General features: G+C 61.3%; 1 protein-coding gene across 4 annotated transcripts in view; it reads right to left on the reverse strand.

The window, feature by feature from the left end:
• FAM53B (family with sequence similarity 53 member B) overlaps positions 1-23,403 on the reverse strand; it is a 101,772-nt gene that overhangs the window by 24,881 nt on the left and 53,488 nt on the right. For all 4 annotated transcript variants that reach the window (XM_036222741.1, XM_036222740.1, XM_036222742.1 and 1 more), the window contains one exon: positions 22,496-23,274. In XM_036222741.1, coding sequence (XP_036078634.1) covers positions 22,496-23,274 — 779 coding nt within the window. The remainder of the gene's footprint in view (positions 1-22,495; positions 23,275-23,403) is intronic.

The raw sequence follows: 23,403 nt of genomic DNA on the forward strand, positions 1-23,403 counted from the left end.
TTCTGGGTGCCACCCTGCCAGGGTGGACGCCAGGCGTCCGGCGCCTGGAGGAAAGGGTGGTGCGTGCTCACATGGTCGCGCAGAGGCACCGGGGGTGGAGGGCCCACGGCAGCGTGCCCTGCCCTATCCGGTTCCCGAGGGGAGGAGCCCGAGTCCCAATTCCCCCCACGTGGACAGCAGCAGGGGCCGCGGGGGACAGTTCTGCCACTGGAAGGAGACATGCTGCTCCCAGCCAGAACCCTCAGGTCGCAGGCCCCTCCTGCGTCCCTCCAGCCCACGGCTGCCCACAGCGGCCTGCGCTTGACCAACACGACGAGGGACCGCAGACGAAAGGGCTCGCCTTCGCTGGGGTGCCCCGCGCCGTGGCCACGAGAGGACCCTACCTCCAGGCCTTAGAGGGGAACCCACACGCCCAGGAGGCCAGGACGGCCCTTTCGACTCGGTACCCAAGGACCCTACAGGGAACTCAGCCGAAAGGAGCCTCGGGAGGAGCCTGTACTGCGAGTGCCCCCAACACACTGTCAAGGTCTTGCTCTTCAAAACCTACACAGACTGATGGCTTTACGCCCCCCTTAGAGAATGGTGTCCCTAGTCCAGCTCCCTGGAGGGACGTCCACAGGCTTTGATGAGCTTCTCTGATGAAGCCCCGGGCTCCTCTACCAGATTCTGCGAAGAGCGGTGCCTGCAGCTGGGGTGACCAACCTCCTCCACGCCAAGAAGGTCGGGGTGTGGAGGGGCTGGCGAGCAGGGGACTCTGATGCTGATTCAATAGGGCATCTACGCAGCTGTGAACACCTGGGCACCCGGCAGTCAGGCCTCGCTCTCTATCCTCCACGTTCAAGTGACTCTGCCAGGAGCCAAGGCTGCGTGTGCTACGGGCCAGTCACAAGCATACTGCCGGGCCGGCAGCATCAAGCTAGGAGCCAGACAGACCTGGGCACCAAGGCCTCTCTGCAGCTGCGTCCTCGCTGCATGGCCCGGGGCAGGCTCCCCACCCACGAGCCTCGCCGTCCTCATCTGTGAGGTGGGCGAGCAGAGCCCGTGTCAGACGGGTCCCGTGAGGAGGAAATAAAACGAGGTGCATGAACATGCTTCATGATGCCAATGGGCTGGGCGGATGGGACCGTCCGTGCTGTGCCCGGTCCGGGACATCGGCCGTCCGGGTCAGGGCCGGCACTGGTTGGACTTTCTAGCTGATGTTTTTACACTGACTGGCACCAGCCAGAGGATCGGCTGGCAAATCTCCCTGATTTGGAGAGAATACGGCCCTGGAAACTCTCGGGTGTTATCCTAAAGAAAAAGGCTCTTATCATTACCAAAGGAAATAATCACAAAGCATTAAACGAGAAAAAACACCGTGAGCTCAACGCTGCGCCTGGCACGTACTAAGTACGACTGTCACCTTCACGCAACACTAAGGTGCTCAGGAAAGGATCTTAGAACAAAGGGCCCAGGCCCGGGCCTGGCCGGCCCTCCCGGCCCTGGGCGTGAGCAGTGACATCCTCTGCACACCGGGCCAGAACGGGCCGCGCTGGAACACGAGCTCTGGGATGGGGCGCTCCTGGGGACGGACGTCCGGTCCCCGGAGGCTGCAGGCGTGAGCACGCAGCGGGGCCGGCAGGGCGGCGAGGGCTTGTTTTCCACTTAGAGCAGAACAAACGGGAGTGAATTACTGGAAGGCGAACCCGCCGCTGACTCTCCTCACCCTCCCTCCCGGGGCCAGGGCGCTGTGGCACGGCAGCGGGCAGCCTGGGCAGAAGCCCGGGTCCCTCCCTGGGCAGGAACGGACTCCTTCCCACCCCACGACGGGCTCCGTCCGTCCGGAACGCGCTCCGTCCATTACCGGAGCGGCCAGGGCTGTGGAGCTGTGTGTTTGGGGCAGGGCTGCAGGTGGCTCGGCCTTCCCGTCCCGCCCTGGAGTTCCTGGGTCTGCCAGCCAGGGCTGTACAGAGAAGCCCCGCTGTGACAGCTCACCCACCCCCATCAGGCCCGAGGGGCTCAGGGGGTGGGGCCACACCAGGTTACCCAGCTTCTCTTAAAAGAGAGACAGGCAGAAGGGCCCGCTGATCCCTTTGCTAACGGTCAAGACCGACATGAGCCACAGGTCCCGAAGCAGCCCCCAGGTTACGCGAGCCCAAGGTACGCACAGGCTTCTGGGAAATCCTGTTGGCACTGATGGTGACGCGGAACATGAGCTTCAGCGCCCAGGACTGCCCTCGGTCTCACGGCCCATTCACAACTTCATAAATGCCACGCTGGACACTCCCGACTGGGCAGGGCGGGCCTCCCACGGTGTCCTGCCATGCTCGGGTGACAAGGCTGCTAAGAAGCTCGAGGACATAGCCCCCATCTCTTGCCTGCACCCCAGGATAACCCCCATGGTGATGCCCCTCTGGCTAGGCGGGCAGCCCATTCGGAGGCTGGACGCTGCCATACGGGGTTTGTGGCGAGACCTGCTGGGCTGCGGAGGGGCCCAAAAGCCACAGGCCCCTGGATGTCAACAGGAAAACGAAGGGCTCCTTGAACTTAACGCCTTTCCCCACCAAGACATTCCCCGCCCGCACTCAGGGAGGCTTCCGGAGAGCAGGGCCCGGCGCATCCTGCTCTGCACTGCGCCTTCAGTGCCAAGAGCAATGGCTGCACGCAGTAGGCGCACACTGAGCGGCACTGGGCCAGGTGAGCGGCATCCCTCCAGAGGAGGCAACGGGGTCTCGCTTCCGTTCTTCCTGCTCGGTGGCAACTGGTACAGCGCCCAGCACACAGGAGGTCCCCAGAGAGAGGTGCTGGGTTGAACAGGTGACAGAGGGAGACCTGGACACGGGTCCTACACGGGACGAAGGAAATTCAGCAGGGAGCCCGCGTCTGCCCCTGGCGCGGGGCGAGGCCTGAGAACCCGGGAAGCAGACTCTATGTGGGCACAGTCTAGATTTTCTCACAAAAATGCCCACTCTGGCTGTGCGGGAGTCAGTGCGGCCACACGACAGGCCCCACAAATACGTGTGTCCTGAACGAGCGGGGGCCTGGGGCTGTCTGTGGGGCCCCGAAACAGAGCAGTTTGCTTGGAGAAAATTACGCAAACCAGCTTCCTGGACGCGCATGCAAACCGGTCACAAAGAACAGAAGCAGAACCGCGGCAGGGCCGGGCCCCCCCCATCCATGGCTCGAGGCGGACGCTAGAACACGACGCCGGAGCTCAGAGGGCTGGAAACGTCTGGCCAGCTCAGCTCCTGCACGCAGGCCAAAGAGCTCCCCGAATGGATGACGAGGTTGATTAAATCACACGAGGCACGCCGTCCAAGCTGATGGAGTGTGTTCTGCGATGTCGAAGGGAAAAACATCGTGTTGCAAACTCATGAGACGAGAGAATCAACACTCAGCCACAGAGCTTGGACCGGCCTAAAGGAATTCAATTCAGTTTTGCACGGGGCCAAGATTTTTGTGGTAACTTTTTTTTTTTTTAACTACGTCTCTGCTTTTCTCATTGGATAGGATGAGAAACCAATGCTAAGTTCATTCATTTTCTGTTTTTGTAAGTGGTGTTTCTTTCATTCCTCTCTTTCGAAGGAACACACTCTTATTTCCTGTCATCACTCCACACGTGGTATATTTGAAGCTGTGGAAACGATGAACTCCTGGGGCTGGACGGGGAGTCAAGCGTCTTCATTCAGTGTTGTAGCTATTCAGAAAAAGGACTGTAAGGGTCTACGCCAAACATTCAATAGTGGTATCTACGAGAAGGATTTCAGAGGAATTTCACTGTTGTTATAGTCCTGAATGTAATGTTTTTTACCTTCCGAACTGTAATTTTATTACATGTATGTATTAATTTGTAACAAGAAGCAATAAATGTCAACGAATCTGGAAGTCACCTCAGCTGATATACAAGCATGTGGCCCTATTCCAACGAGAATACTGCTGTGTGCCATGAGCTGAGTGTTCTGTGGCATTAAGTCCTCAGTGTGAGACAGACGTCAGTCATCTCATTCGACCCCCCGTTATCACGCCCATTTCACAGATGAGGAAACTGAGGCTCAGGGTCCCGCGACTAGATCCGCACCCAACTCTGTCCGCTCCCAGAGGCCTTGCTCTCGGCCGGCCTGCTCCACAGCCTCCCGGCCAACCTGCAAGCTCCTTTCTACCTGGCCCTTTTTTCACTGGGCTGCTGACAGCAGTGGTCATACGAGCCGCAAGCAGTATCAAGGCCACAGAACGGGGTGGGCTTTCTAGAGGCATCTGAGTCATGACTAGCGGCTTCTCTGCCACAGTCGAAGAACCAGGTCAGCTCCCGGCCTCTCCCAGGGGACTGACTGTCCAGCGCAAGAGGAAGGGGCAGGCCAGCTGGAGCCTGGGATGGGGCTTTATTGGACATTAACCTAAGAAGAGTCTGGTGTGTTTGGGGATGGGGACCCCACTGGGCAAATGAGGAGCCATTTTCTGTGCTGCTCCACATCATGACCCCTGGGAGGTTTCAGGACCGGAAGCCCTGGTCACCTCTGCAGGACTCCCAGGCCACAGAACTCAGGACAGATGGTCAAGTGGGTCCCTTCCTGCCCCCACATGCCCTAGCCCGATGCCCACATGGTAGTGGCGTCCTCGAAGGCCACCCTGCCCAGGGCCCAGCCCCCATGCGGGCGGGCGGCAAGCTGCCTTCCCTGCCCCTCAGGGACACATGTGTGCACAGGCTCTGAGAAGCATCGCCTTGCTGAGAACTGTCTGATTGTCCTGGACCTCTGAGAACCTTCTGTCCGAGTCTGGCAGAATGAGAGTCCACAAAGCCCATCTCAGGAGTGGGCCAAGGGCTCTGACCGCCTCATGTGTACCTTGCCCGGCAGCCTGGAGGCAGAGTCCATGCAGGGAGGGGAGGGCACTGGCTGCCCACGCCGGGACTCCAGGGCTCCCCGTTTCTCACCTCCCTCCTCCCACGCTCCTGCCTCGGCCTGAAGTCCGCTCCAGCCTCTGGGTCTCCGACCCTACCCCCTGCGCCTCCTGAGTCTGCTGTGCGCTGAATCAGCGCACAGCCTAGCCGCCCTGCCCAGGTTCAAACCCCACAGCCACCAGGGACTGGCTCTGTGGCCTTGGGAAGGTGATTAAGCAAGTCTCTGCTCCCCTGCCCTCAGCAGCATGACAGTAACAGTATGTCTCACGGGGCCGATGGGAGCAACGCGGGCTCTGAGCATGCGGGACAGCGCCCAGCGCACACCGAGTGCTAGAGAAGTGTCTGCAATTCCACCCACGGTGCCACGTGGTCCTTCCCGGGGACCCCGGAATGTTCCTGGGGCCTCGGTTTAGCACGGGCCTCAATCCAGCTAACCGCTTACGCGTCCATGTCTCCCAGGTCGGTCCTGTGGCTGCTGCACCCCGCCCCCAGCATCTCGCACGCAGTAGTAGCTTAGCCTAAGGTGACAGGGCTTGTACAGCCTGTGACGCTACACACAGATTTTCCTTGTAAAGTTGTGGCGCACACACACACACACACACCCCTGTCTTCTTATTTCTTGGCTACAGCCAGCCCTAAAGCCCGAGCAGAGTTCCCTCCTGCATAACCCCCGCGGGACAAGGCAGGAGCAAGAGGACTCGGGGCAGCAGCGCTGTTTTCAAGGGACATGCGCATCTACTCATCGATCTCCCTCCCTCCCTCCTCACGCCTCGGTCTGCTCACCGTCAGCTTCACAGCAGGGCTTGCGCCGACGGCAACGGCGGAAGTGGTTCCTGGTGCCACTGAGCACCCTGCCACCACATCCCTCGGTCCCCACACATGCTCCAGCCCAGGCTGCAGCCTCCTGGCCCTGGGCTGGCTGCTGCTGATTTCCCAGGCGCAGGGCGGCCTCAGCCCTGGGCAGGCCGGCCTCTGCTGACTGAGCTCGAGGTGGAGTGCAGGGTAGAAACCACAGCCATCTGAGGCTTTTAAATGTCAGCGCCAGCCATCCCACCCTTATTTTCACAATGCTGCTCCAAAACCACCTCGCCCGGCCAAGTTCTGTCGCCACAGAGTTAATATCCTCTAGCAACTTCCGACGGGCTGTCCGCCCCGGGGGCCGGAGCACATCTGGTCAGCAGAGGAACTCCTAGGCCTCCAGACAGGGCGAACTTTCTAGGGGTTTGTCTTGAATGATGGAGAAACCCAGGGCCGTCCCTGATGTTTGCGTCTGAGTTTCGAATGGACGGAGCAGTCTCAGCAAAATTCAAGGGACCGGACCAAATTGAGGCGGTGAGTAGAAACGGAAGGAAACGAACAAGCCGCCTTGGGCCCAGGCTTCTCAGGCATGGAAGCGGCGGAAGCAGCCTGCACGAGGCCGCACCACCGGGCCTGGACGGCAACCCGCCCGGCAGCGGCCTCCGGCGCAGTTTTCATTAAAATAAAAAAATAGTAAAAAAAAAAAAAAAAACTAATAAAATGTGCTTTTGTGCGCGGAGACATGCTGGACGACAGTTACGACGCCAGGCCCAGTGCGCCAAAACTCACGCGCTCCGGCCGCTCCTTCTCTGCGGCCCCCCGGCCACCAGCACCAGGTTCTTGTTTGTCTCTTGAGGAAAAGGCGCGGGGAGGCCAAGTTTCGGCTCAGCAGAGCCTGCGGCAACGAGGTGGGCCGCCTGCCCTCGCCCCACATTCCTGGGCACCGGGGTAACTGTGCCAGCCCTTTCTAGGACTCGCTTGCAGGGAGAAACTGCCAAACGCATTCCGATTGCCACCCAAATGAGGAAACTGAGGCATGGGGCCATCTAGGTCTGGGGCTGGTACAACCCTCTTAAAGGGCCAGAGACTAAATATTTTAGGCTTCGTTGGCCCTCTGGTCCCTGTTGGAACAGGGAAGCAGCCATAGGCAACAGTAAACAAACAGGTGGCTGTGTGCCAATAAAACTTTATTTGCAAAAATGGGCAACGGCCTGTGTGCTGTGGTTTGCCCACCCGTGACCTAGATGGCCTGAGGAGACAAGTGTCACCACTCCTGGAAGACACAAGGCCATAACTGTAGAGGACCACTGAACCCCCGCATGGGAGGGGCCAGGGGTCCCCTTGGTGGAGCCCCGGTGAGAATGTTAAATCTATTTTCATAAAATTACATCACGTCCCACACAGAACTCAATAGACACTGGGCCCCAGTCCTCCGAGGTCCTGCTCCGTGACGAGGGCCGTCCCCACACCCCCTCCCGGCACAGGATCCAGGGCTGAGGGCTGGGGAGGCCCGGGCGGAGGGGAGCTCTGCCCCACAGAGGATCCCCAGGGGAGGAGGCGGCTCCGGCAGACTGGAACAAAGGCCAGTCCTGCTGTGCTGGACACCAGGCCTCCAAAGAGGATTTTGAACACGAGTTCTGAAGCCTGGGATGAGGACCACGCTCCGCCCTGTGCTTCCTCCTCCCTGCCGGCAGGCTCTGGGACCAGCCGCATGGCCGCCGCCATGCCCCACGGGGTCTCTCTAGGGGAGGCCCGTGGAGAGTCGGGAAGGGGCCCCCTGCATTCTCTCCCCACACCTCCCCCCGCCACCACCTCGTGCTGGATCTCAGGGGCTGCTTCACGCAGGTCCCTGGCTACATCAGGGCCACCATTAGGGTCCCCATTTGGGCACTGCTCAGTGTCACCGCTCCAACGGGAGTTTCAGACTCCGCTAATAATCCAGCGTTAGCTAACTTCATCCAGGACGGTGACAACTGTCCCTGCAGACCGTCTGGACGGCTCTGACAGCCGGCACAGCAGGGTCCAGATCGCGCTCCCCTGCTGATGTCATGTGAGACCCCGGCTGCTGTCCTAGGGTGGGCACTGACCCCTGAGCACAGCCGCTTCGCTGTCCTCCAGCCACACAGGGTCGGTCTGTCCCCGCCAAGGGCCCCCCACAGCCGAGGAGAGAAGACCTGCTCCAGCCAACCCTCGGCTCCGTGAGTCCGGCCCCCCTCACCCTGACCCCACGTGGACACCTGAGACGGGATGGGTCTGGTACCCCGAGCCCCACTCAAGCCCCCTGAAGGGACGTGGAACAAATACGGACCTTGCAGCCAGCCATGCCTGGCCTTGCACACCTGGCCCTGGGAGCTGGGCTGTTCCTCTGAACCTTAGTCTCTTCCTCCACAATACAGGGACAGCAATCCCCACTTTCCGGAATTTTAATGAAGGCAACGTGTGACTCATTTGCACACAAGTCTCGTCCCTGGCCCACAGAGCACAGTGGAGTAAGTCTCGTCCGTGGCCCGCAGAGCACAGTGGAGTAAGTCTCGTCCGTGGCCCGCAGAGCACAGTGGAGTAAGTCTCGTCCGTGGCCCGCAGAGCACAGTGGAGTAAGTCTCGTCCCGGGCCCGCAGAGCACAGTGGAGTAAGTCTCGTCCCTGGCCCGCAGAGCACAGTGGAGTAAGTCTCGTCCCATCCCGCAGAGCACAGTGGAGCACAGGCACACACGGGCAAGCACGCGGCAGCCATCAGCGTTATCACTGCACGTTGACCCAAGTTTCAACGGGTGGAGACCAGGCCACACGAGGCATGGGGCTCTGGCCAAAGGTCCCCGACACGAACCACGCCCTCCTCATTCCCGGAGAGAAGGGACAGTGTGCACAGCAGGCTGACCAGGCGGGAGACCCAAACCAAGGCAGAAGTCCCCAGAGTCCCGCTGCGCAGGAATGTCACCTTTCTCGGCTCCAGAGAGGAAAAGGATGTCACTCCTTAGTTTGCTTCGTCCCCTCTTCCCCTGACGAACATCCCTGTCTGGTACAGGAGAGAAGGAGCTCACCCGGGCGGCCTCACAGAGGTCACCTCGGCCAGTAGGCCCCCGTCCATCTGCACCAGGCCCTGGACCCTTGGGTCTGTAGGAACCAGGCAAGGAATTCCTTGAAGGCTCTGGGCCCAAGCAGTTCACCCTGCATGGTGGGGCTCCCACAGCCCCCCGTCTCCACTGCGGGCACCAAGTACATGGGCACAGCCTGCTCTCTGCCCTGGGATGTTCCCCCCAAATCCATCCACAGCCAGACTGAGGTTCAAGACCCAGGGCCTCTGCGGTCTGCCCCGGCCACCCTGGTTCCTGGTCTTCTCTGCATCTCTGTGCCGTGTCCCCGTCCTCTGCACTCTAGCTCAGGCACAGCCCGGGCCACCGCTGGGCCACCAAGCCAGGGCCCGCCAGCACGCTTCTCTGCTCCCCCGAGAAGGAGCTGTGCCCTGCCACGACAGGGAGACCCCGCCACGTGCCCCTGGTCCCCGCTGCTGGATCCCTGGAACGCTCCTGTGAGGACACTAAGTGCTGAGAGACGGCCCCGTGCTCGTCGTCTTACTTGGTCCTGGCGACGGCCACGACGGGTCCTGCTTAGAGGTGAGGAGACCGAGGCCCAGGGCAGAGCGTCAGGTGCCAACCGTGCTCTCCGCGTCTGGCAGCGACAGCATGTTGGTGCCGTGACCTCCAGGAGGCCGGGGCTGACGGTTCCGTCCGCTGCTATGGGGCGGGGGGCGGGGGGGGGCGGGCTGGCACACGGCAAGGACTTGTGCCCAGAATTTGAATCTAGATCCTTGGAGAATACGACATCTCAAAGGCCTTAAGGGAAGGATGGGGTCTTACGCACGCTGGTCTCCCTACGCCCTGGCCCAGGCACTTGTACACGCCGGTGCTCAATTAATGCACGCTGACCTGAACCAGCTCACCGGGACGAGGCTGCCTGGAGTCGGAGGGCCCAGGAGGTTCCTACGGCGGGCAGGCCGTGTGTGAAGCGCGAAGGCTGCCGAGGTTACAGGCCCCATGTCCCTACGGCCCTCCCAGCCGGGGTGCGAACTAGAGCCGCAAATGCAATTTCCCAGGAAAACTGGTCGGGAGCTGCCAAGCCCCAAGGAGGGCGTGACTCGGAACGCGCTGTTTGGCCCGTGGCCTCCCCCGGGCGCTGGCGGGTACGGGGCGCCCTTGTGACGAGGCCGGCAGCTGGTCCGCTAAGCAGGGCCTGGCTCAGGTGGCACGATGACGCACAGCTCGGTCGGCGAGCAAGGCCACTGCGTGGCGAGGTGGCCCTGGGCTTGCCATGCTGCAAAGCCTACCTCGGCGTCCCCCGCCCGGACGCCCCGGGCAGAGCCAGCCTCCCCGGATTACCTCCCTCTCTCACGGCGCTGCCCTGAGTACACACCAGGAAGATCAGACTCGTGGGAGGGGGGCTGCGCGGCTTCGGTCACCTTGGTAGGAAAAGCGCCCCAGAGACGAAGGCGGGAGGAGCTCAGAGAAACGGCATGCGGCCCCCGCCCCGCCCCAGGGCCTCCCTGACCCGACCTCTTCTATGAGGAAGGGGCGCGGGCGGGCCTGTGATGAGCCTATTCCGCGACAGAGCAGCAACCAAGCTTCCGAATGCTCCACGGCTCAGGTGCCCGGGGCTGCTGTCCCCCGACGCTGGTCCCTGGTAGAGAGAGCACCGCCCGGGAGAACCCAGCGTGTCGGAGCAGGGGCCTCTCGCCAGCCCCGCCTTGACCGGCTGGCACCTGGGGCCCACCAAGGGCCGGGCCAGGTCGCTGGCACCCAGGCTGAGTCCTGGTCCCATCTCTCACATTCACACCTGAGCCTCCGATCTGCGGTGCCAAAGGCTCCAAAGTCTGACAGCTCAACCACTTAATGTGGTGTGACCCCGGGCAAAGGATCTGACCCTGCACTGTCCTCTATGGGAGCCACCAGTGGCCACTGAGCACTGGAAATGTGGCCCAAACTGTGCCGTGCCATGAGTATAATAACGCACGTCGCAGATCTCGGACACTTAATGCAGAAAAATAACATAAAATATCTCATTAATGATTCATTTCTATTGATTACATTTTGAAATGAGAGCATTTTGGATGAACTGGGTTAAAAATAGATTAATTTCCTGTCTCTTTTTTCAACTGTGGCTATCAGAAACTTTAAAACTATCTCACATTCTGCTTGCACTAGACAGAGCTGATGTCAACTCTCTGAGATCCAGCTACTGCCCTCTAAATGGTCACAGCGCTATTCTGAGGAGAAAACGTGACAGGTGAGTTTCTTCTGCACATCTGCTCCCGCCTCTAGCCGATGCTCAATGGCCCCACAGCTGCTGCCTCTCACTCCACCTGTGCGGTGAGCGGCTGCCCTGGGAGCCCTCCTGTGTCCCCTGGGCTGGGTGGGCCGCCCAGCGAGCGCCAGGCACCCCCTCCCCACCCTCCGTCCAGCCAGAGGCAGAGAGCTGCTTCCTGCACTGGCTCCCATCGAGCTAACGACAACTGTTTCTCCAATAAACATGTGTGAGAAACAGTGATCCTGCTTCAAGGTCACAAGCGGTAACAGGTCAGAGAAATGATGACAGTGGTGACAACACCAATCCCCCGGGCAACGCACCCCGAGGGCGTACTGAACCCTAGGCCCTTCCAGGTGCATCCACAAGCTGGGCCCTCGCAGGCTGCAGAAGAGGTCCCTTGAGGCCCAGAAGGGGACTCGCCCGGGGCCACCTCGCTGGTAAGTGGCACACCGAAGCTCCGCGCCAGGCTCCTCAGGCCCTGGAGCCCAGACCCCGCCCGCGGGAGCCGGGCCAGGCCCTGCCTCATCTCCTGCCACCCTGGGTTTCGGGCAGACCCTGGCACAGGGACTTGCCCGTGGTCTCCTTGTGTGCCTCATGCTCAAGTGCTGGTGTCTCTGCCGGGTGTCAATTAACCTCGCACCGTCTCTGATGCCATCTCCTTTCTCTTGCCAAACACTTAACGCCGCGTCATCAGCCCACGTCTGCTGGAGCGCCCCCCGGGCACGCCGGGCCACGCCGCTCCTGCTCGAGCAGGCCCGAGTGCAACAGAAAGGGGCCCCTTCTGCTGCCGGCTCCCCGGCCTGCATGCCTGGTCCCATGCTTCCTCTGCCACCAGTTCTCGGAAAATTCCATTGTCCGAGGCTGTTCCAGATTAAAGTGAGATGGAATGCCTCCAGGTGGATTAGGCCTGTGTCAAGCTGGTCCCAACTGTCGAGGGCCACAGGGTGGGGGCGCCTGGCCAGAGTGGGTGCTGTTAGGGATGTCTGGATGACTGGACCACAGCACCGCGTCCTGGGCAGGACCTGTCCTTCCACAGGGGACATGTGACATGGAGATGGAAAGGCCAAGAAGACCCACAAGGCCCTCCCTGGTCCCATTATGTTCCTAGCTCCCCCCCCCCCCACCCCGATTCCGTACGCTGCCCGGGGGATGGGGCGCTGCCGACAGGAGAGCCGGAGGAGACGCCGAGTTGCCCTGCCCCGCCTGCGTCCCGTGGCCGTCACGGTCACCCGAGCACGCTCTCTGACCTGGCGGGAGCACTGCGTCCCACACACAGCAGTCACTTCCGGTTCGCACAGAACCAACTTCCTCCGCCACCCCGGCTGGCACCCCGACTCGGGGGGCGAGGCCGCCGCCCCAGGGCCTGCGGACTCCCCGTGCGCGGAGCCATGTCTCCCCCTCTGCTGCCGCGGCCGGGGGTGGGGGTGGCTTCCTGCGGCCGCTTCTTCCCCGATACCCAGCGCCTCGTCTTGGCTTCTCGGGGGCTCAGAAACCTCGTTATCGACGGTTCGCAGCGACTCCTCTGTGGACACACGGCGTGGCTTCTGTGCCCTGCTGCAAGGCCCCGGCTGACCCAGGCAGCCGGCCACACTCTCTCCAAGCACAGAACTCTGGCAAGAGGCAGCTGCAGCCCCCCGCCCCAAGACAAACACACCGGAGGACCCCGCGCTGTTGTGAGCAGGGGGCGGGGGGCTGGGCGAGCGCCCGGTGGCCCTGAGTGACACATGGCTGATGTGAGCTCACTGCCACTGCTTGCAGATGGAGCTTCTGGTGGTTGCGTTATATTTTGGAACCAACCATTTCTTTTGTTTTTTCCAAGACAAGGGGGAAAAAAAAAAAGACACCCATTCCCCTCCCCAAAAGGAATTCTCCAAGAGTTCTACTACGCCTAACTTTCAAAGAAGGCATTGTGAATCTCCTGGCCATAAATAGGCAATTAACACCCACTCTGAATGCAGCCGAACCGAGCCCGCGCGCTTTAGTCCGCCGCTAGGGCCCGAAGCCGCAGGAAGGAGCAGTAAGTCATCAGGGCGGCTGATTCTGCAGACACGTTACAGAGACGTGGCTGCTGCCAACAGTGCAGATTCTGTTGACGCCAGGCTCGGGACAACGGAGGGCTCTGTTGCAAAAGGCGAAGCGAGCTGCACTACGGTTTCGTCTGGGGCCGGTCCCCACGACAGCCGGCAGCCTGTCCGGGGTAGAGGCACAGGCGGGGGTCGGACGTGTCGGTGCTGGGCCTGGCTCGCAGTTCATCACGTGTCCATCGCGGGAACACCAGTCTTCCTTTGCTTCCTCGTCTCCAGCGCTCCCCGGGGCTCTCACGGGCCACGGGCTCGCCAGGGCTTGGAGCCTTAAAGCGGCGAGGCTGGGACAGGCCCTGAGCCTCCTCCAGCCCGAGTCAGAACGGGGTGCCCAGCTTCGAGGGGGCGAGCACGGCGACCGTGCGTGCGCGCGCACTTCCACCAGGCGGGGGAGCCCGGCGGGGCTGGCAGAGCGCCATGCGCGAGGCCCTGGGGCGGGGGCGCCGTTTCTGGGGTGCCGGGGGAACAGCGTGAGCCGTGGCGATCCACCGGACTTCACTTCCCCTGAGAAAGGACCAGGGAGAAGCCCGGGCAGAGGGGGGCTGCGGGGTGGATGACGAGAGGGACCTGCAGGCGGAACACGCTAGATAGGGCGGCTTCAAGGCAAGCATCGTCGGAGGTCAGGGTGACCGACTCTGCCCAGTGGAGTCTGTGACGAGGGTGACAAGATGAACCCAGTGGCCGGCCCTGTTGGCCCCACCTCCAGAACATCTGAGCCTCAGACAGGGACCACCGTGTCTACTGTCCCCGCCCTGGTCTGACCCGCTATCCTGTCTGCCAACAGCCCCCCGTCTCCCCCGTATGGTACCGCAGGCCACGCTGCTCGCGGCAACCGGGAAGCGCTTGTAGGGGGCTGTTGCTCCCCCTTTACAACGCTCTAATTCTCTGCCCGCACTTCAAATACAAGCCAGCGTCTTCAGAGGACCTACCAAGAAGACCCACTGTGCGCGGGCACCACGCTCCACTCACCCGCTCCGTCCCAGCCACACTGGGGCTCGTCCCAGCCCCTCCTGACTCCGGCCCTTGCGCCTCTCCTGCAGGCCCCCCTCCGGCCCCCATCCTGCCTGCTTCTATGGAGGCTCCTGGTGGCTGATTTTCCTCACATGGACTTTAATGCGCTATGTGAGAACACTCTGGAAGCCTGGCCTCTTTCAAACGCTACCAGGGACCCAAGCTGCTCAGCGCACACTGTCTGGACAGCGCACAACCAGCCACGCTGGGTTCCTGGTCATTCGCTCTGCGGCCGAACACAAGACCTGGGACACGGAGCGGGACGCGGAACTGCCTGTCCCAGCCCAGGCCTAAGGCCTTGCCGCAGAAACATCCAACACGACGTGTCTGACGTCTTCTCCAGACAGTTCCGAGGCAGCTATGTCCCCAACTCAGCATAAGTCAAGCCCAAGCCCTCTCTGGTGCTCTGGAAGGTTCCCAAGCAGGTGGAGAGGCTGTGCCCGGCCCAGCGCTCAGCAGGCGCCCGTCCTGGGGCTGGAGGCAGAGAACCAGGCCTCTCCTAATCCGGGCTGACCCGAGGCCTCCTGACTGGGAAGCCGCAAGCCCAGTGCTGTCCCCACAGGAGACGAGCCCGTCCCCGGCCTCTGCAGAGTCACTGCGCTGGGCCTGTGCCCACCCTGCTGGCTGCTCCTGAACCCCTACGCACTTGGGGAGCTTCCAAAACACCCAGGTACCAGGTCCAGACCCGCTGACAGACTACGCAGAGAGGCCCAGGAAGCTGCTGGTTCTCGGCCGCACCTGGGCAGAGGTGCACATGGTCAGAACCCCGTGCCCAAAGCAGCGGACAGCTGGCTCCCGGTCACAGCACAGCTGGGACACAGCCAGGTCTCAAACTGGGGCTTCCGACTCCACGCGCGGCCCTGCTCCAGCAAGAGGTCACTCTGTCCCCCTTGCGATCCAGGGGGCGTCTGCCCTGTGGCCGGAGGGCAGAACGCCGACCTTGGAGTCAGAGAGCCCTGGTCCAAATCCCACCAGTGCGACTGGGCGACTCAACTCCAGCCCTTGGACGAGCCACACAAGCCTCGGGCCCCAGGCCTTCTTCTGGGGGCCGGGGACATGCCTGAGACCTCAGAGCAGCAGAGACACAGACCCCCACAGTGAGGATCGCTCACGTTCGATAAACGCCACTTCCTCCCTTCTGACAAATTTCTCTTCCTACGTCTAAAACGTCACTTCTGATCGTGGTGACGGCGGCTGACTCTCACTGAGTGCTGACCTGGGCCGACACGGTTCTGGGCTTGAGTGTTTCATACAGATGACATCCTTTAATGCTGCTGGCCTACAGATGGAGAAACTGAGGTGCAGAGAGGCCTCCTAAATTACCCAGGATGAGGGCTGAGCCTGCCCCACCGGCGCGAGGTCCCCCTTGGCCAGCACCCCATCCACACGTCTCAGCCTACACCCCGCTTCCCTTCTGGAAGGCTGGGGGTGACACCTGGGATTCCTGTAGCTTGCCTCTGGGGGTGCTTGGAGTTGAGCTGGTCAGAGGCAAGGACCAACTGGCCCACCGGCCCTTCCTACTGTGGATTCCAGGGAGCAGGACTGGAGATGTCCTCAGAGGCGCCACCCTCCTGCCCACAGGCTGTGGCCTCCTGAGGGCCAGGTCCCCACTGCCCAGGCCCCTGCACCCCGCACCAAAGTAGGGCTGGCAAGCTGAGGGTGCACCAAGCACACGTGGGCAGCTACAGGGGCTCCCATCTGGGCAACTGGCTTGCAAAGCAGAGGCCCCCTTCTGAAAGGCCCAGGCACCCCCAGAGCTTCACCACCTCACCTCTCAAACACCCTTCGGCTCAGAAGGACTCTCAATTAGACATGGAAAATCACCGAGTGGCACTGAAAGCTGTCTCCCCGGCATGTCCCCAGCTGAACTCCCATGTTTCTTTTCCCTGGGAGATCAAAGCTATTGTGTCGACACTGCCCCGATCCGAGGGACCTTAAGCAGACTGCTTACGCAACCCGGCGGCTGCGGCTGGGGACGCAGAGTGTCCAGGTGTCCGAACGGGGGCTTCCTTGAATTATGAGAACCCCGCGACAGGTGCTACGGTGGACACTTCTGTTCTGAGAGAAGAGAGACCGCAGAGGACTGAAACTAGTCCCCTGGCTCCAGCCCCGACGTGTCCACTGCTGGAGGGACCCGCCGGCTCCGACGGCACCTACACCAAGCCCCCTTGGCAGGCCAAGGGGTGCGGCTTTGTTGTTAAGCCAAGTGCCAACCGCCAGTGATCCATTCTTTGTGACTCCTCCTCACTCCCGCTCCACAGACAAGGAAATGAGGCTGACAGAGGGTGACCTGCCTGAGGGTGACCTGCCTGAGGGTGACCTGCCTGAGGGCACACAGCTCATGCCCACCCCCCCCCGTGTCCTGTTAGGTGTCAGCTACTTGGAAAGGCCAGCCGGGCGGTCCTTGCAGCAGGAGGAGCACTGAACCTGGAGTCAGGAGGCCCAGGTTCCAGCCCTCCCAGCCTCCTAGGTAACCACGTGGCTTAGGGCAAGTTCACTGCCTCTCCCTGGACTCCGGACGCCTCAGCCTCAAGTGAGGTGGCAGAACAATTAGCAGCGGCTGCCAAGGTCGCTGAGGGGAGGACTCCAAGGCTTCCTCTGAGCTCCACCGGAAAGACTGCCACGATTGACTGGCGATGTCTGTCAGGAACGCAGGAGGAGGCACCTGGGCCGACGCCCGGGGCGGCCAGCCCGGGTCCGTAAGCTCCGACAGTCCAGGGCTCTGAGGCCTATCCCGACCATACCCTGCCTCAGAAGCAACCTCCCCACGGGCCCACTTCTTGCCTTGATTTCTATTTAGCGTTCATCTTCCTCTCAGTGTGATTCCGGGGCTTTCTGTATCTACCTTTCGCCACCTGTACCTCATGCCCTCCGCACTCCGTGTCGTGAGGGACGAGCCACCTCTGGCCCCCTCTGCTCGCTGTCAGCACGCTCCCTGGGCCAGCAGGAGGGGTGCCGGGGGGCGAGGCAGAGGAAACTAAAACCGGCGAGGTGGCCGGCTGCTAGCAGAGGGGACACGAGCCCGCGAAGGCTTGTGCGAGCCACGCCTGAGCCCGGGGATGTGACTGAGGAAAAGCACAGCTGGCCCGCAGCTGCCGAGGCGGCCGGAGCAAGGAGGGCGTGCAGCCGGCGGTGTCACAGGCCGCCCCGCACGGCAGCCCCCGCGGGCACACAGGGTGGAGGACGGAAGGTGACCAGGGGGAGCCTCGCCCAGGGACGGCCCTGCTGGCACAGAGCCACGGGGCGTTGCCGAGAACCTGTGACGACCGCTCTGATGCCCGCGCCCACCGGCACGCCCACGGCCCGGGCCAGCTGCCCTCCTGGACCCGGCGGCAGGCCCCAGCTCGGCAGAGGCTCCACCCCGCGCTCCTGCCCTGGGCCGAGCTGCCCCCAGCCAGCGTCCGCGGGCCCTCGGACATCTGCTCACACGGCAGTTGCTGCCTGTTCCGAGGCTGCTGGGGCGGCTCGGCGACACAGTGTGTGGGCAGCTGCAATCAATCACACCTCTGTTTCGGCGTCCGACCCCTCCTCACTTCTGCTTGAATGTCTCGCTTCTGTTTGAAGCACTGTTGAGAAATACAATTTGTTGCTCTTTCAAGCTGACCAGCTTGGAGTTAAAAATACAGCAAGGCCCGTGACAGCCAGGGGCACGCCGTTCAGCAGGTCATCTTGAATCGCGACTTTTTCTGAAATCTTCGCGCGCGCGCACACACACACACACACACAATCTGTGTCTAAGTGGCCCCACATAGCTCGGTCTCACTGGGATCATGCAGTGCTTGGTGGGCAAACCAGGTCTCAAAAAAGCAGTAACCCATCATGGCAGCGAGGTCCCGCTAATGAACAGCTCCTGTGCTCAGGCTGGGCCCTGCCCTTGATGGCACACAGTGCCCTTCTGCAAAAGGGAGGCTGTGGCTCCACGCAAAACACCAGGCAGAAGGGGACCCGACAGAGCACACAGGGAAAGCCGTGTGGGGAGACCAGCAGACCCGGCAGCGTCGTCGGGCAGCCTGAGCCCCCGGACGCCTTCGAGTGGCCCGCGCTGTGAACTCAGTGGCTGCAGCGACAATTACGGGAGGGCGGGCCTTTCTGGACTAGGTGCTTGAGTCGTTTCTGCTAGGGAGGCTCTCCCCACTACAGTCACCCTCCCCTACTCAGGACCCACGTCTCTGCCTACGAGCTGGACACTGAGGTTTTAGGAAGACAAGAGCAAAGACGGTCTGAAAGCAATTTGTCCCCTCCCCCCCCGCCACCCCTGCCGCCCAGTACGTCAGCCCAACTGCTATGACAGACGAGAGCCACTGCTGCCAGCCGGCTGGACAGCTGTGCTCTGGGGACGACGCTGGGGAGGGACAGGCACCCAGAGGGGCGTCCGGTGGACTCCCAGGGTCCTTTCCACCCTAGTTCCACGGACAACAGAGGTTAAGACGAGAATGCTCACGCACAGCGAACTTCCTCTGGCAATGGCGGCTCCGACCCGGTCACCATTTCACAACCCTCGGCTCTGAGCACGGAGCTCACCGCAGGCTGAGCCGAGCTGCAGCGCAGGCCTGTGGCCAACGGGCCTTCTCCCCATTTTCAAAAGGAAAGGATGAGGCAAGACGAGGAACAAACAAGAAGTAAATGGCAAGGACAGAAAAGGGAGGGTAAACCAGCACAAAAAAGCTGGACGGATAAAGAAAAAGGAAGTCCTTAGAACGGAGTTAGTGTGCCTCCTGGGAATGCCACCTTCTCGGCCCAGCCCTGCCTCTGGAGTCACGGATCCATGCCTTCCCTCCCAAGTCCTGCAACTGTGACAATAGCAAGTGCTTGTCAGCACTGACTGTGTGCCAGCCACTACACTAGGTGATGTGTGTGTAGATGAAGATACAGAGAGATGCATGTTGATAGACGGATACAGAAACGCATGCAGTTATACATTCACCTCCAAATACACACACACGTATGTGCACACACATGTGAACACACACGCGTGTGCACACGCTATTCCCTTATTCCTCCCAACAGTCTCGGTGGTGGTGGTGGTGGTATTTGCCGCACGAAGATGCTAAGCAGTTCGCCCAGGCTGCCGGCCCCCTGCCCCGTCTCTGGAGGCCTGATGTGTCAATGTCTCGGTTACATGCGGATCTAAGGGCGAACGTGTTCCAGAAGGTCCTGTTTCCTCGGGAGATTGGGGGGTGAGGGGTCGCGCGGGGGGCGCTGAAATGGACAAGACCCAAGGTCACAGCTACCCCTGCTGCCCTCTGCAGCTAGCTCGGGGCCTGTACCTCAGAGCAGTGCCCCACCCCGGGACACCTGCTTCTGCTACGCTCCCGAGGGCGTGCGCGAGAGAAAGGCCTGGGACTTCAGAGTCGTCTGTGTTCCCCTGCTGGTCTGAGTCCCTCGGGTCCTCTCCCTGGTCCCTTTTCTGCTGACAATCTGGAGGGCTACTGTCCTCGCCCTGGTGCTCACACACACCCCGGGGGGTCTGCTCTGGGCCCTGCAGGCCTGAGACCATCAGCACCTCAGAGAGCCAGCATTTGTCACAACACCCAGTCGCTCCAAAGGTCTGAAAAGGCACTCCGCACCTTCAGCCTGAGCCTCGCATGCTCCTAGTCCCAGGACCCGCCCCCCCCACACAGGGGCTCCTCTCTAAGGATGCTCGTTGGAACCCCCTCCCCACAAATACACCAGTAAACCAAGATCAGAAGACCATGAGAGTCAGCCCGGGACACAGCCTGAGGAGCCGATGACAGGGTGCACGGAGCGGCGCCTGCCCTGGGCACGAGCCTACCTTTCCAGGGACGGCCGACCCTGCTCACTTCTTGGCAGTCACGACAGTCAAGTAAAGTTGCAGCCCCAGGAGGCGAGGGTCTGTGTGCAGTAACTGCCACATCAGCTGTCACCAAGCCGGGGGCAGGTCCCTGAACACCAGGAACACACCAGCTCGCAGGGTCCCCGGCGCAGGGCCCCATGAACTCCAGGCTGGGTCCAGGCCTCTTCAATGCACAGGAGCTGCTTGGGGCCTGGTTTTCAAGGCTCCTGGAAAAGCAAGGCTCATCTCTCCAGGCCATAAATCACCCAGTAGGGAGCCCGAGCAAGCAGAGCCCCCTGTGGGGAGGGCTGGCCAGGCCTAAGAGCCTTGAGGGGCGGGAGGGGGAACAGGAATCAGGGTCCGTCCCCAGGGTGCTGGCTGCAACCCTTGGACACACAAGCTTCTCAGAGGCCCGCTTGGACTCTGCCCTACCCCCGCCTCGGCCAGGGAAAGGCAGGCAGGGCCAGGGCGGCCTCCTCAGGACCTTGGAGGCCTGCCTGGAGCCAGTGAAGCAATCTATACATCTGGGCACGGGCCCCACTGAGCAGTATGTTTTTAAACGGTTTCTACCCAAGTGAGAACGGGAAACGGCTCCGGTGATGCCAGCGGTCTTATTCCAACTCGTGGCTAGTAAAATATAATAACACGTGTACGTTGTTTTTATTACCTATCTAGCTTATTAGCTAATAAAATAAGCTCAGCATTAAAAATTTAACTGAAGCCGTTTATCACGCCCAGATCTCAGGGCTCTGGGTTTCCTTCAGAAGTCGCCCAAACCTGTCACCTTTCCAGCCTTTTCACCTATTTAAATTTCTCCAGAGAAGAAAAATTCCATCCGCGTGTCCAACGTAAATGAATGCGTTCAATCGTTGTCTAGCCGTAAAGTCCTCAGGAAAAAGAAAGGGACACACCTGGAGTGGTGATGGAGGGAATGGAAACTGGAAAACGGGGGGGCGGGCAGAAGATGGAGGTGTGCCTGGTCCTCCCCTGGGCTCTCCCCCGAGTGAACACCGCGGGCACGGGGAGGCGGGAGCACATCACGCGCCCACACTCTGCTGCCCCGGGCTGGGGCCCGGGCGCTTGAGCAGGGGTGGCTGGAACGTCTGGACCCTGCGCGCTCTAGACTTGAGATCCTGCACCTCTTTTTGTGTGTGTGTGTGAGGTAGGGACCACAAGGGGGTGTGGGGGAGAGAGAAGGAAATTACATAAATGGAGACCCCATTTTCCTTCTGAAATGAAAAGCGGCCTGGCTGAAAAAAGCAGCACTGGGCCCTGCAGGAAGGCAGTCGTGCTGGCCTGAAAGGCAGAGGACATGACAGGCCTGCCTGGCCAGATGTGGCCACATGCTCCACAAGCAAGGCTGACCCCTCATGCCAAGCGGGTCTCCATCCCCCTCAAGACCAGTGACGACCATCACTTACACAATAAGACCAGAAAAGATGGTCAAAGCACAGCCCCACGTACCCAAGGGACTCCTAGACGCAGAGCCCAAATCATTACATGCTACCCACCATGTCCGCCATCCTTGAGTGGATGGGTCACAAGGGCCAACCACCTGCTCCCTGGGCCCCACCCTCACGCTCTCGTCCTGGCCTGCCCGGGAAGAGCCAAGTGCAGGCAGCACTTAGGCTCAGAGACTCTCCTGATGACGGTGTATTAACTCCAAGTCCATTTCACTCAAATCAATGCCCAAGATCAGCACTGGCACAAAGCAGGGCTCCAAGACACAGGGGACGAGGTATAAGTGACAGGGGCGTGCGGCCGGAGGCCTCGCCTACGAGGAATGGTGAAGATGGTCACGGAGGCGGCACAGAGGGTAACGAGCACAGTTTCTTGATGGTCTCACATTATGGGCAGTTTAATTTAAAAAACAAGTGCCTCCTCCATCTCTCTCTAAGACCATTACCCATGACCCTGATCTCAGGATCAGCCTAATCCGAGCGACGCTGAATCCGGCCTCTGCAGCATTTCTTAGAGCGGCTGCAGGGAGGGCTCCTGAGAGGACTCAGCACGGTGCCGGGAGGAAGGGGCACCTGGGCTCGGTGACGCTTGTTTGTTTCCCGACGCCCTGCCTCTCACCATCTGTCTAATGCTAGTACTACCAGCACCGTGTTCACAGGAAGAGAGCATTTTTGATTTCAAACAGAAAGAAAATGATTTTATCTTTCTTTGACTAGGATTTAAAGATACAAGGGAATTACCCGCTGAGTGCTTCTGACATGGGAACCCGCGCTTGCCTGGCACGAGCCTGAACCTGCTGAGACCTGGGAAAACACCCAGCAGCCCCTGCGGCACCTCCACGTGGCGGGGCTCTGGCCTGCGCCATCTTGGCGAGGTCCGGGGGCGGCCGCTGCTCCTGTGCCACTGCCGGGTAGAAAGCACCCAGGAGCCCCTGCGGCACCTCCACGTGGCCGGGCTCTGGCCTACGCCATCTTGGCGAGGTCCGGACGCGGCCGCTGCTCCTGCGCCACTGCTGGGCGGAAAGCACCCAGGAGCCCCTGCGGCACCTCCACGTGGCCGGGCTCTGGCCTGCGCCATCTTGGCGAGGTCCAGGGGCAGCTGCTGCTCCTGCGCCTCTGCCGGGCGGAAAGCACCCAGGAGCCTCTGCGGCACCTCCACAAGGCCGGGCTCTTACCTGCGCCATCTTGGCGAGGTCCAGGGACGGCCGCTGCTCCTGTGCCTCTTCCGGGCGCCGCCGCTTGACGCCGACCTTCTTGTCGTTGAGCACGCACGGCTGCGAGCGGCTGCGGGCAAGGCCGCTGGGGCGTCTGGCCAGCTCCGGCGTCGAGGCAGGTGTGCTGCTGGCCGAGGGTGCACTGTACTCCGCGAAGGAAAACCGCTCGTGGGAGCAGGACAGGGACCGCTGCATGTCGAGCCGACCCCCTCCCGCGGGATTCGCGTCGGGGATCCAGATGTCGCCCGCCTGTCCACGGGTGGCCAGGCCGGGCGCCCCTGGGCAGGGCTGGCCTCCGAATCGGTAGTGGAACCCCGCTGGGTCGCAGGGCGAGGACAGCACGTTGGCGCGGGAAGGGAGGCTGAAGCTGGAGCTTCTCTGCATGGTGCCGAAGCCGCTGGAGTAGCGCTGGACGCTGCCCCCGCTGTAGCAGCGTCTCTTTTCCACCGGAGTCCAGACTTTGGAACCCAAGGGCCGCCAAGATGTCCGGCAGCTGGACATTTCGTCCGAGAAGGACAGTGACCGGCACTGGCGCTTGCTGGGCGGTGCAGAGGGGTTCCCGTTGTGGTCGCTGAGGCTGAGGCCTTTGATCAGGTTAGTCACCGTGCAGGCGTTCGCTGCCTCCCGGTGCCACAGAGCGCCATCCTGACACTGCTCAGGCAGGCACTCCCAGATGCTGGCGCTCGGCTGGTCAACCTGAAGAGGGCATTTCCTGTCCAGGTCTCGCCATCTGTCATTTTCTGGTTCACAAATGACAAAGAGAAAACAGGATTGGAGAAGCCCTTCACGCCAGCCCTCTGTCTCCTCAGCCAGAGCTCATTTTAAACAGGATTCGGGAGCCAGAAGAAAGGCCCTTAAAAACCATCCAG

This window comes from Rousettus aegyptiacus, unplaced genomic scaffold (assembly GCF_014176215.1).
Source record: "Rousettus aegyptiacus isolate mRouAeg1 unplaced genomic scaffold, mRouAeg1.p scaffold_m13_p_6, whole genome shotgun sequence".
Lineage (NCBI taxonomy): Eukaryota > Metazoa > Chordata > Mammalia > Chiroptera > Pteropodidae > Rousettus > Rousettus aegyptiacus.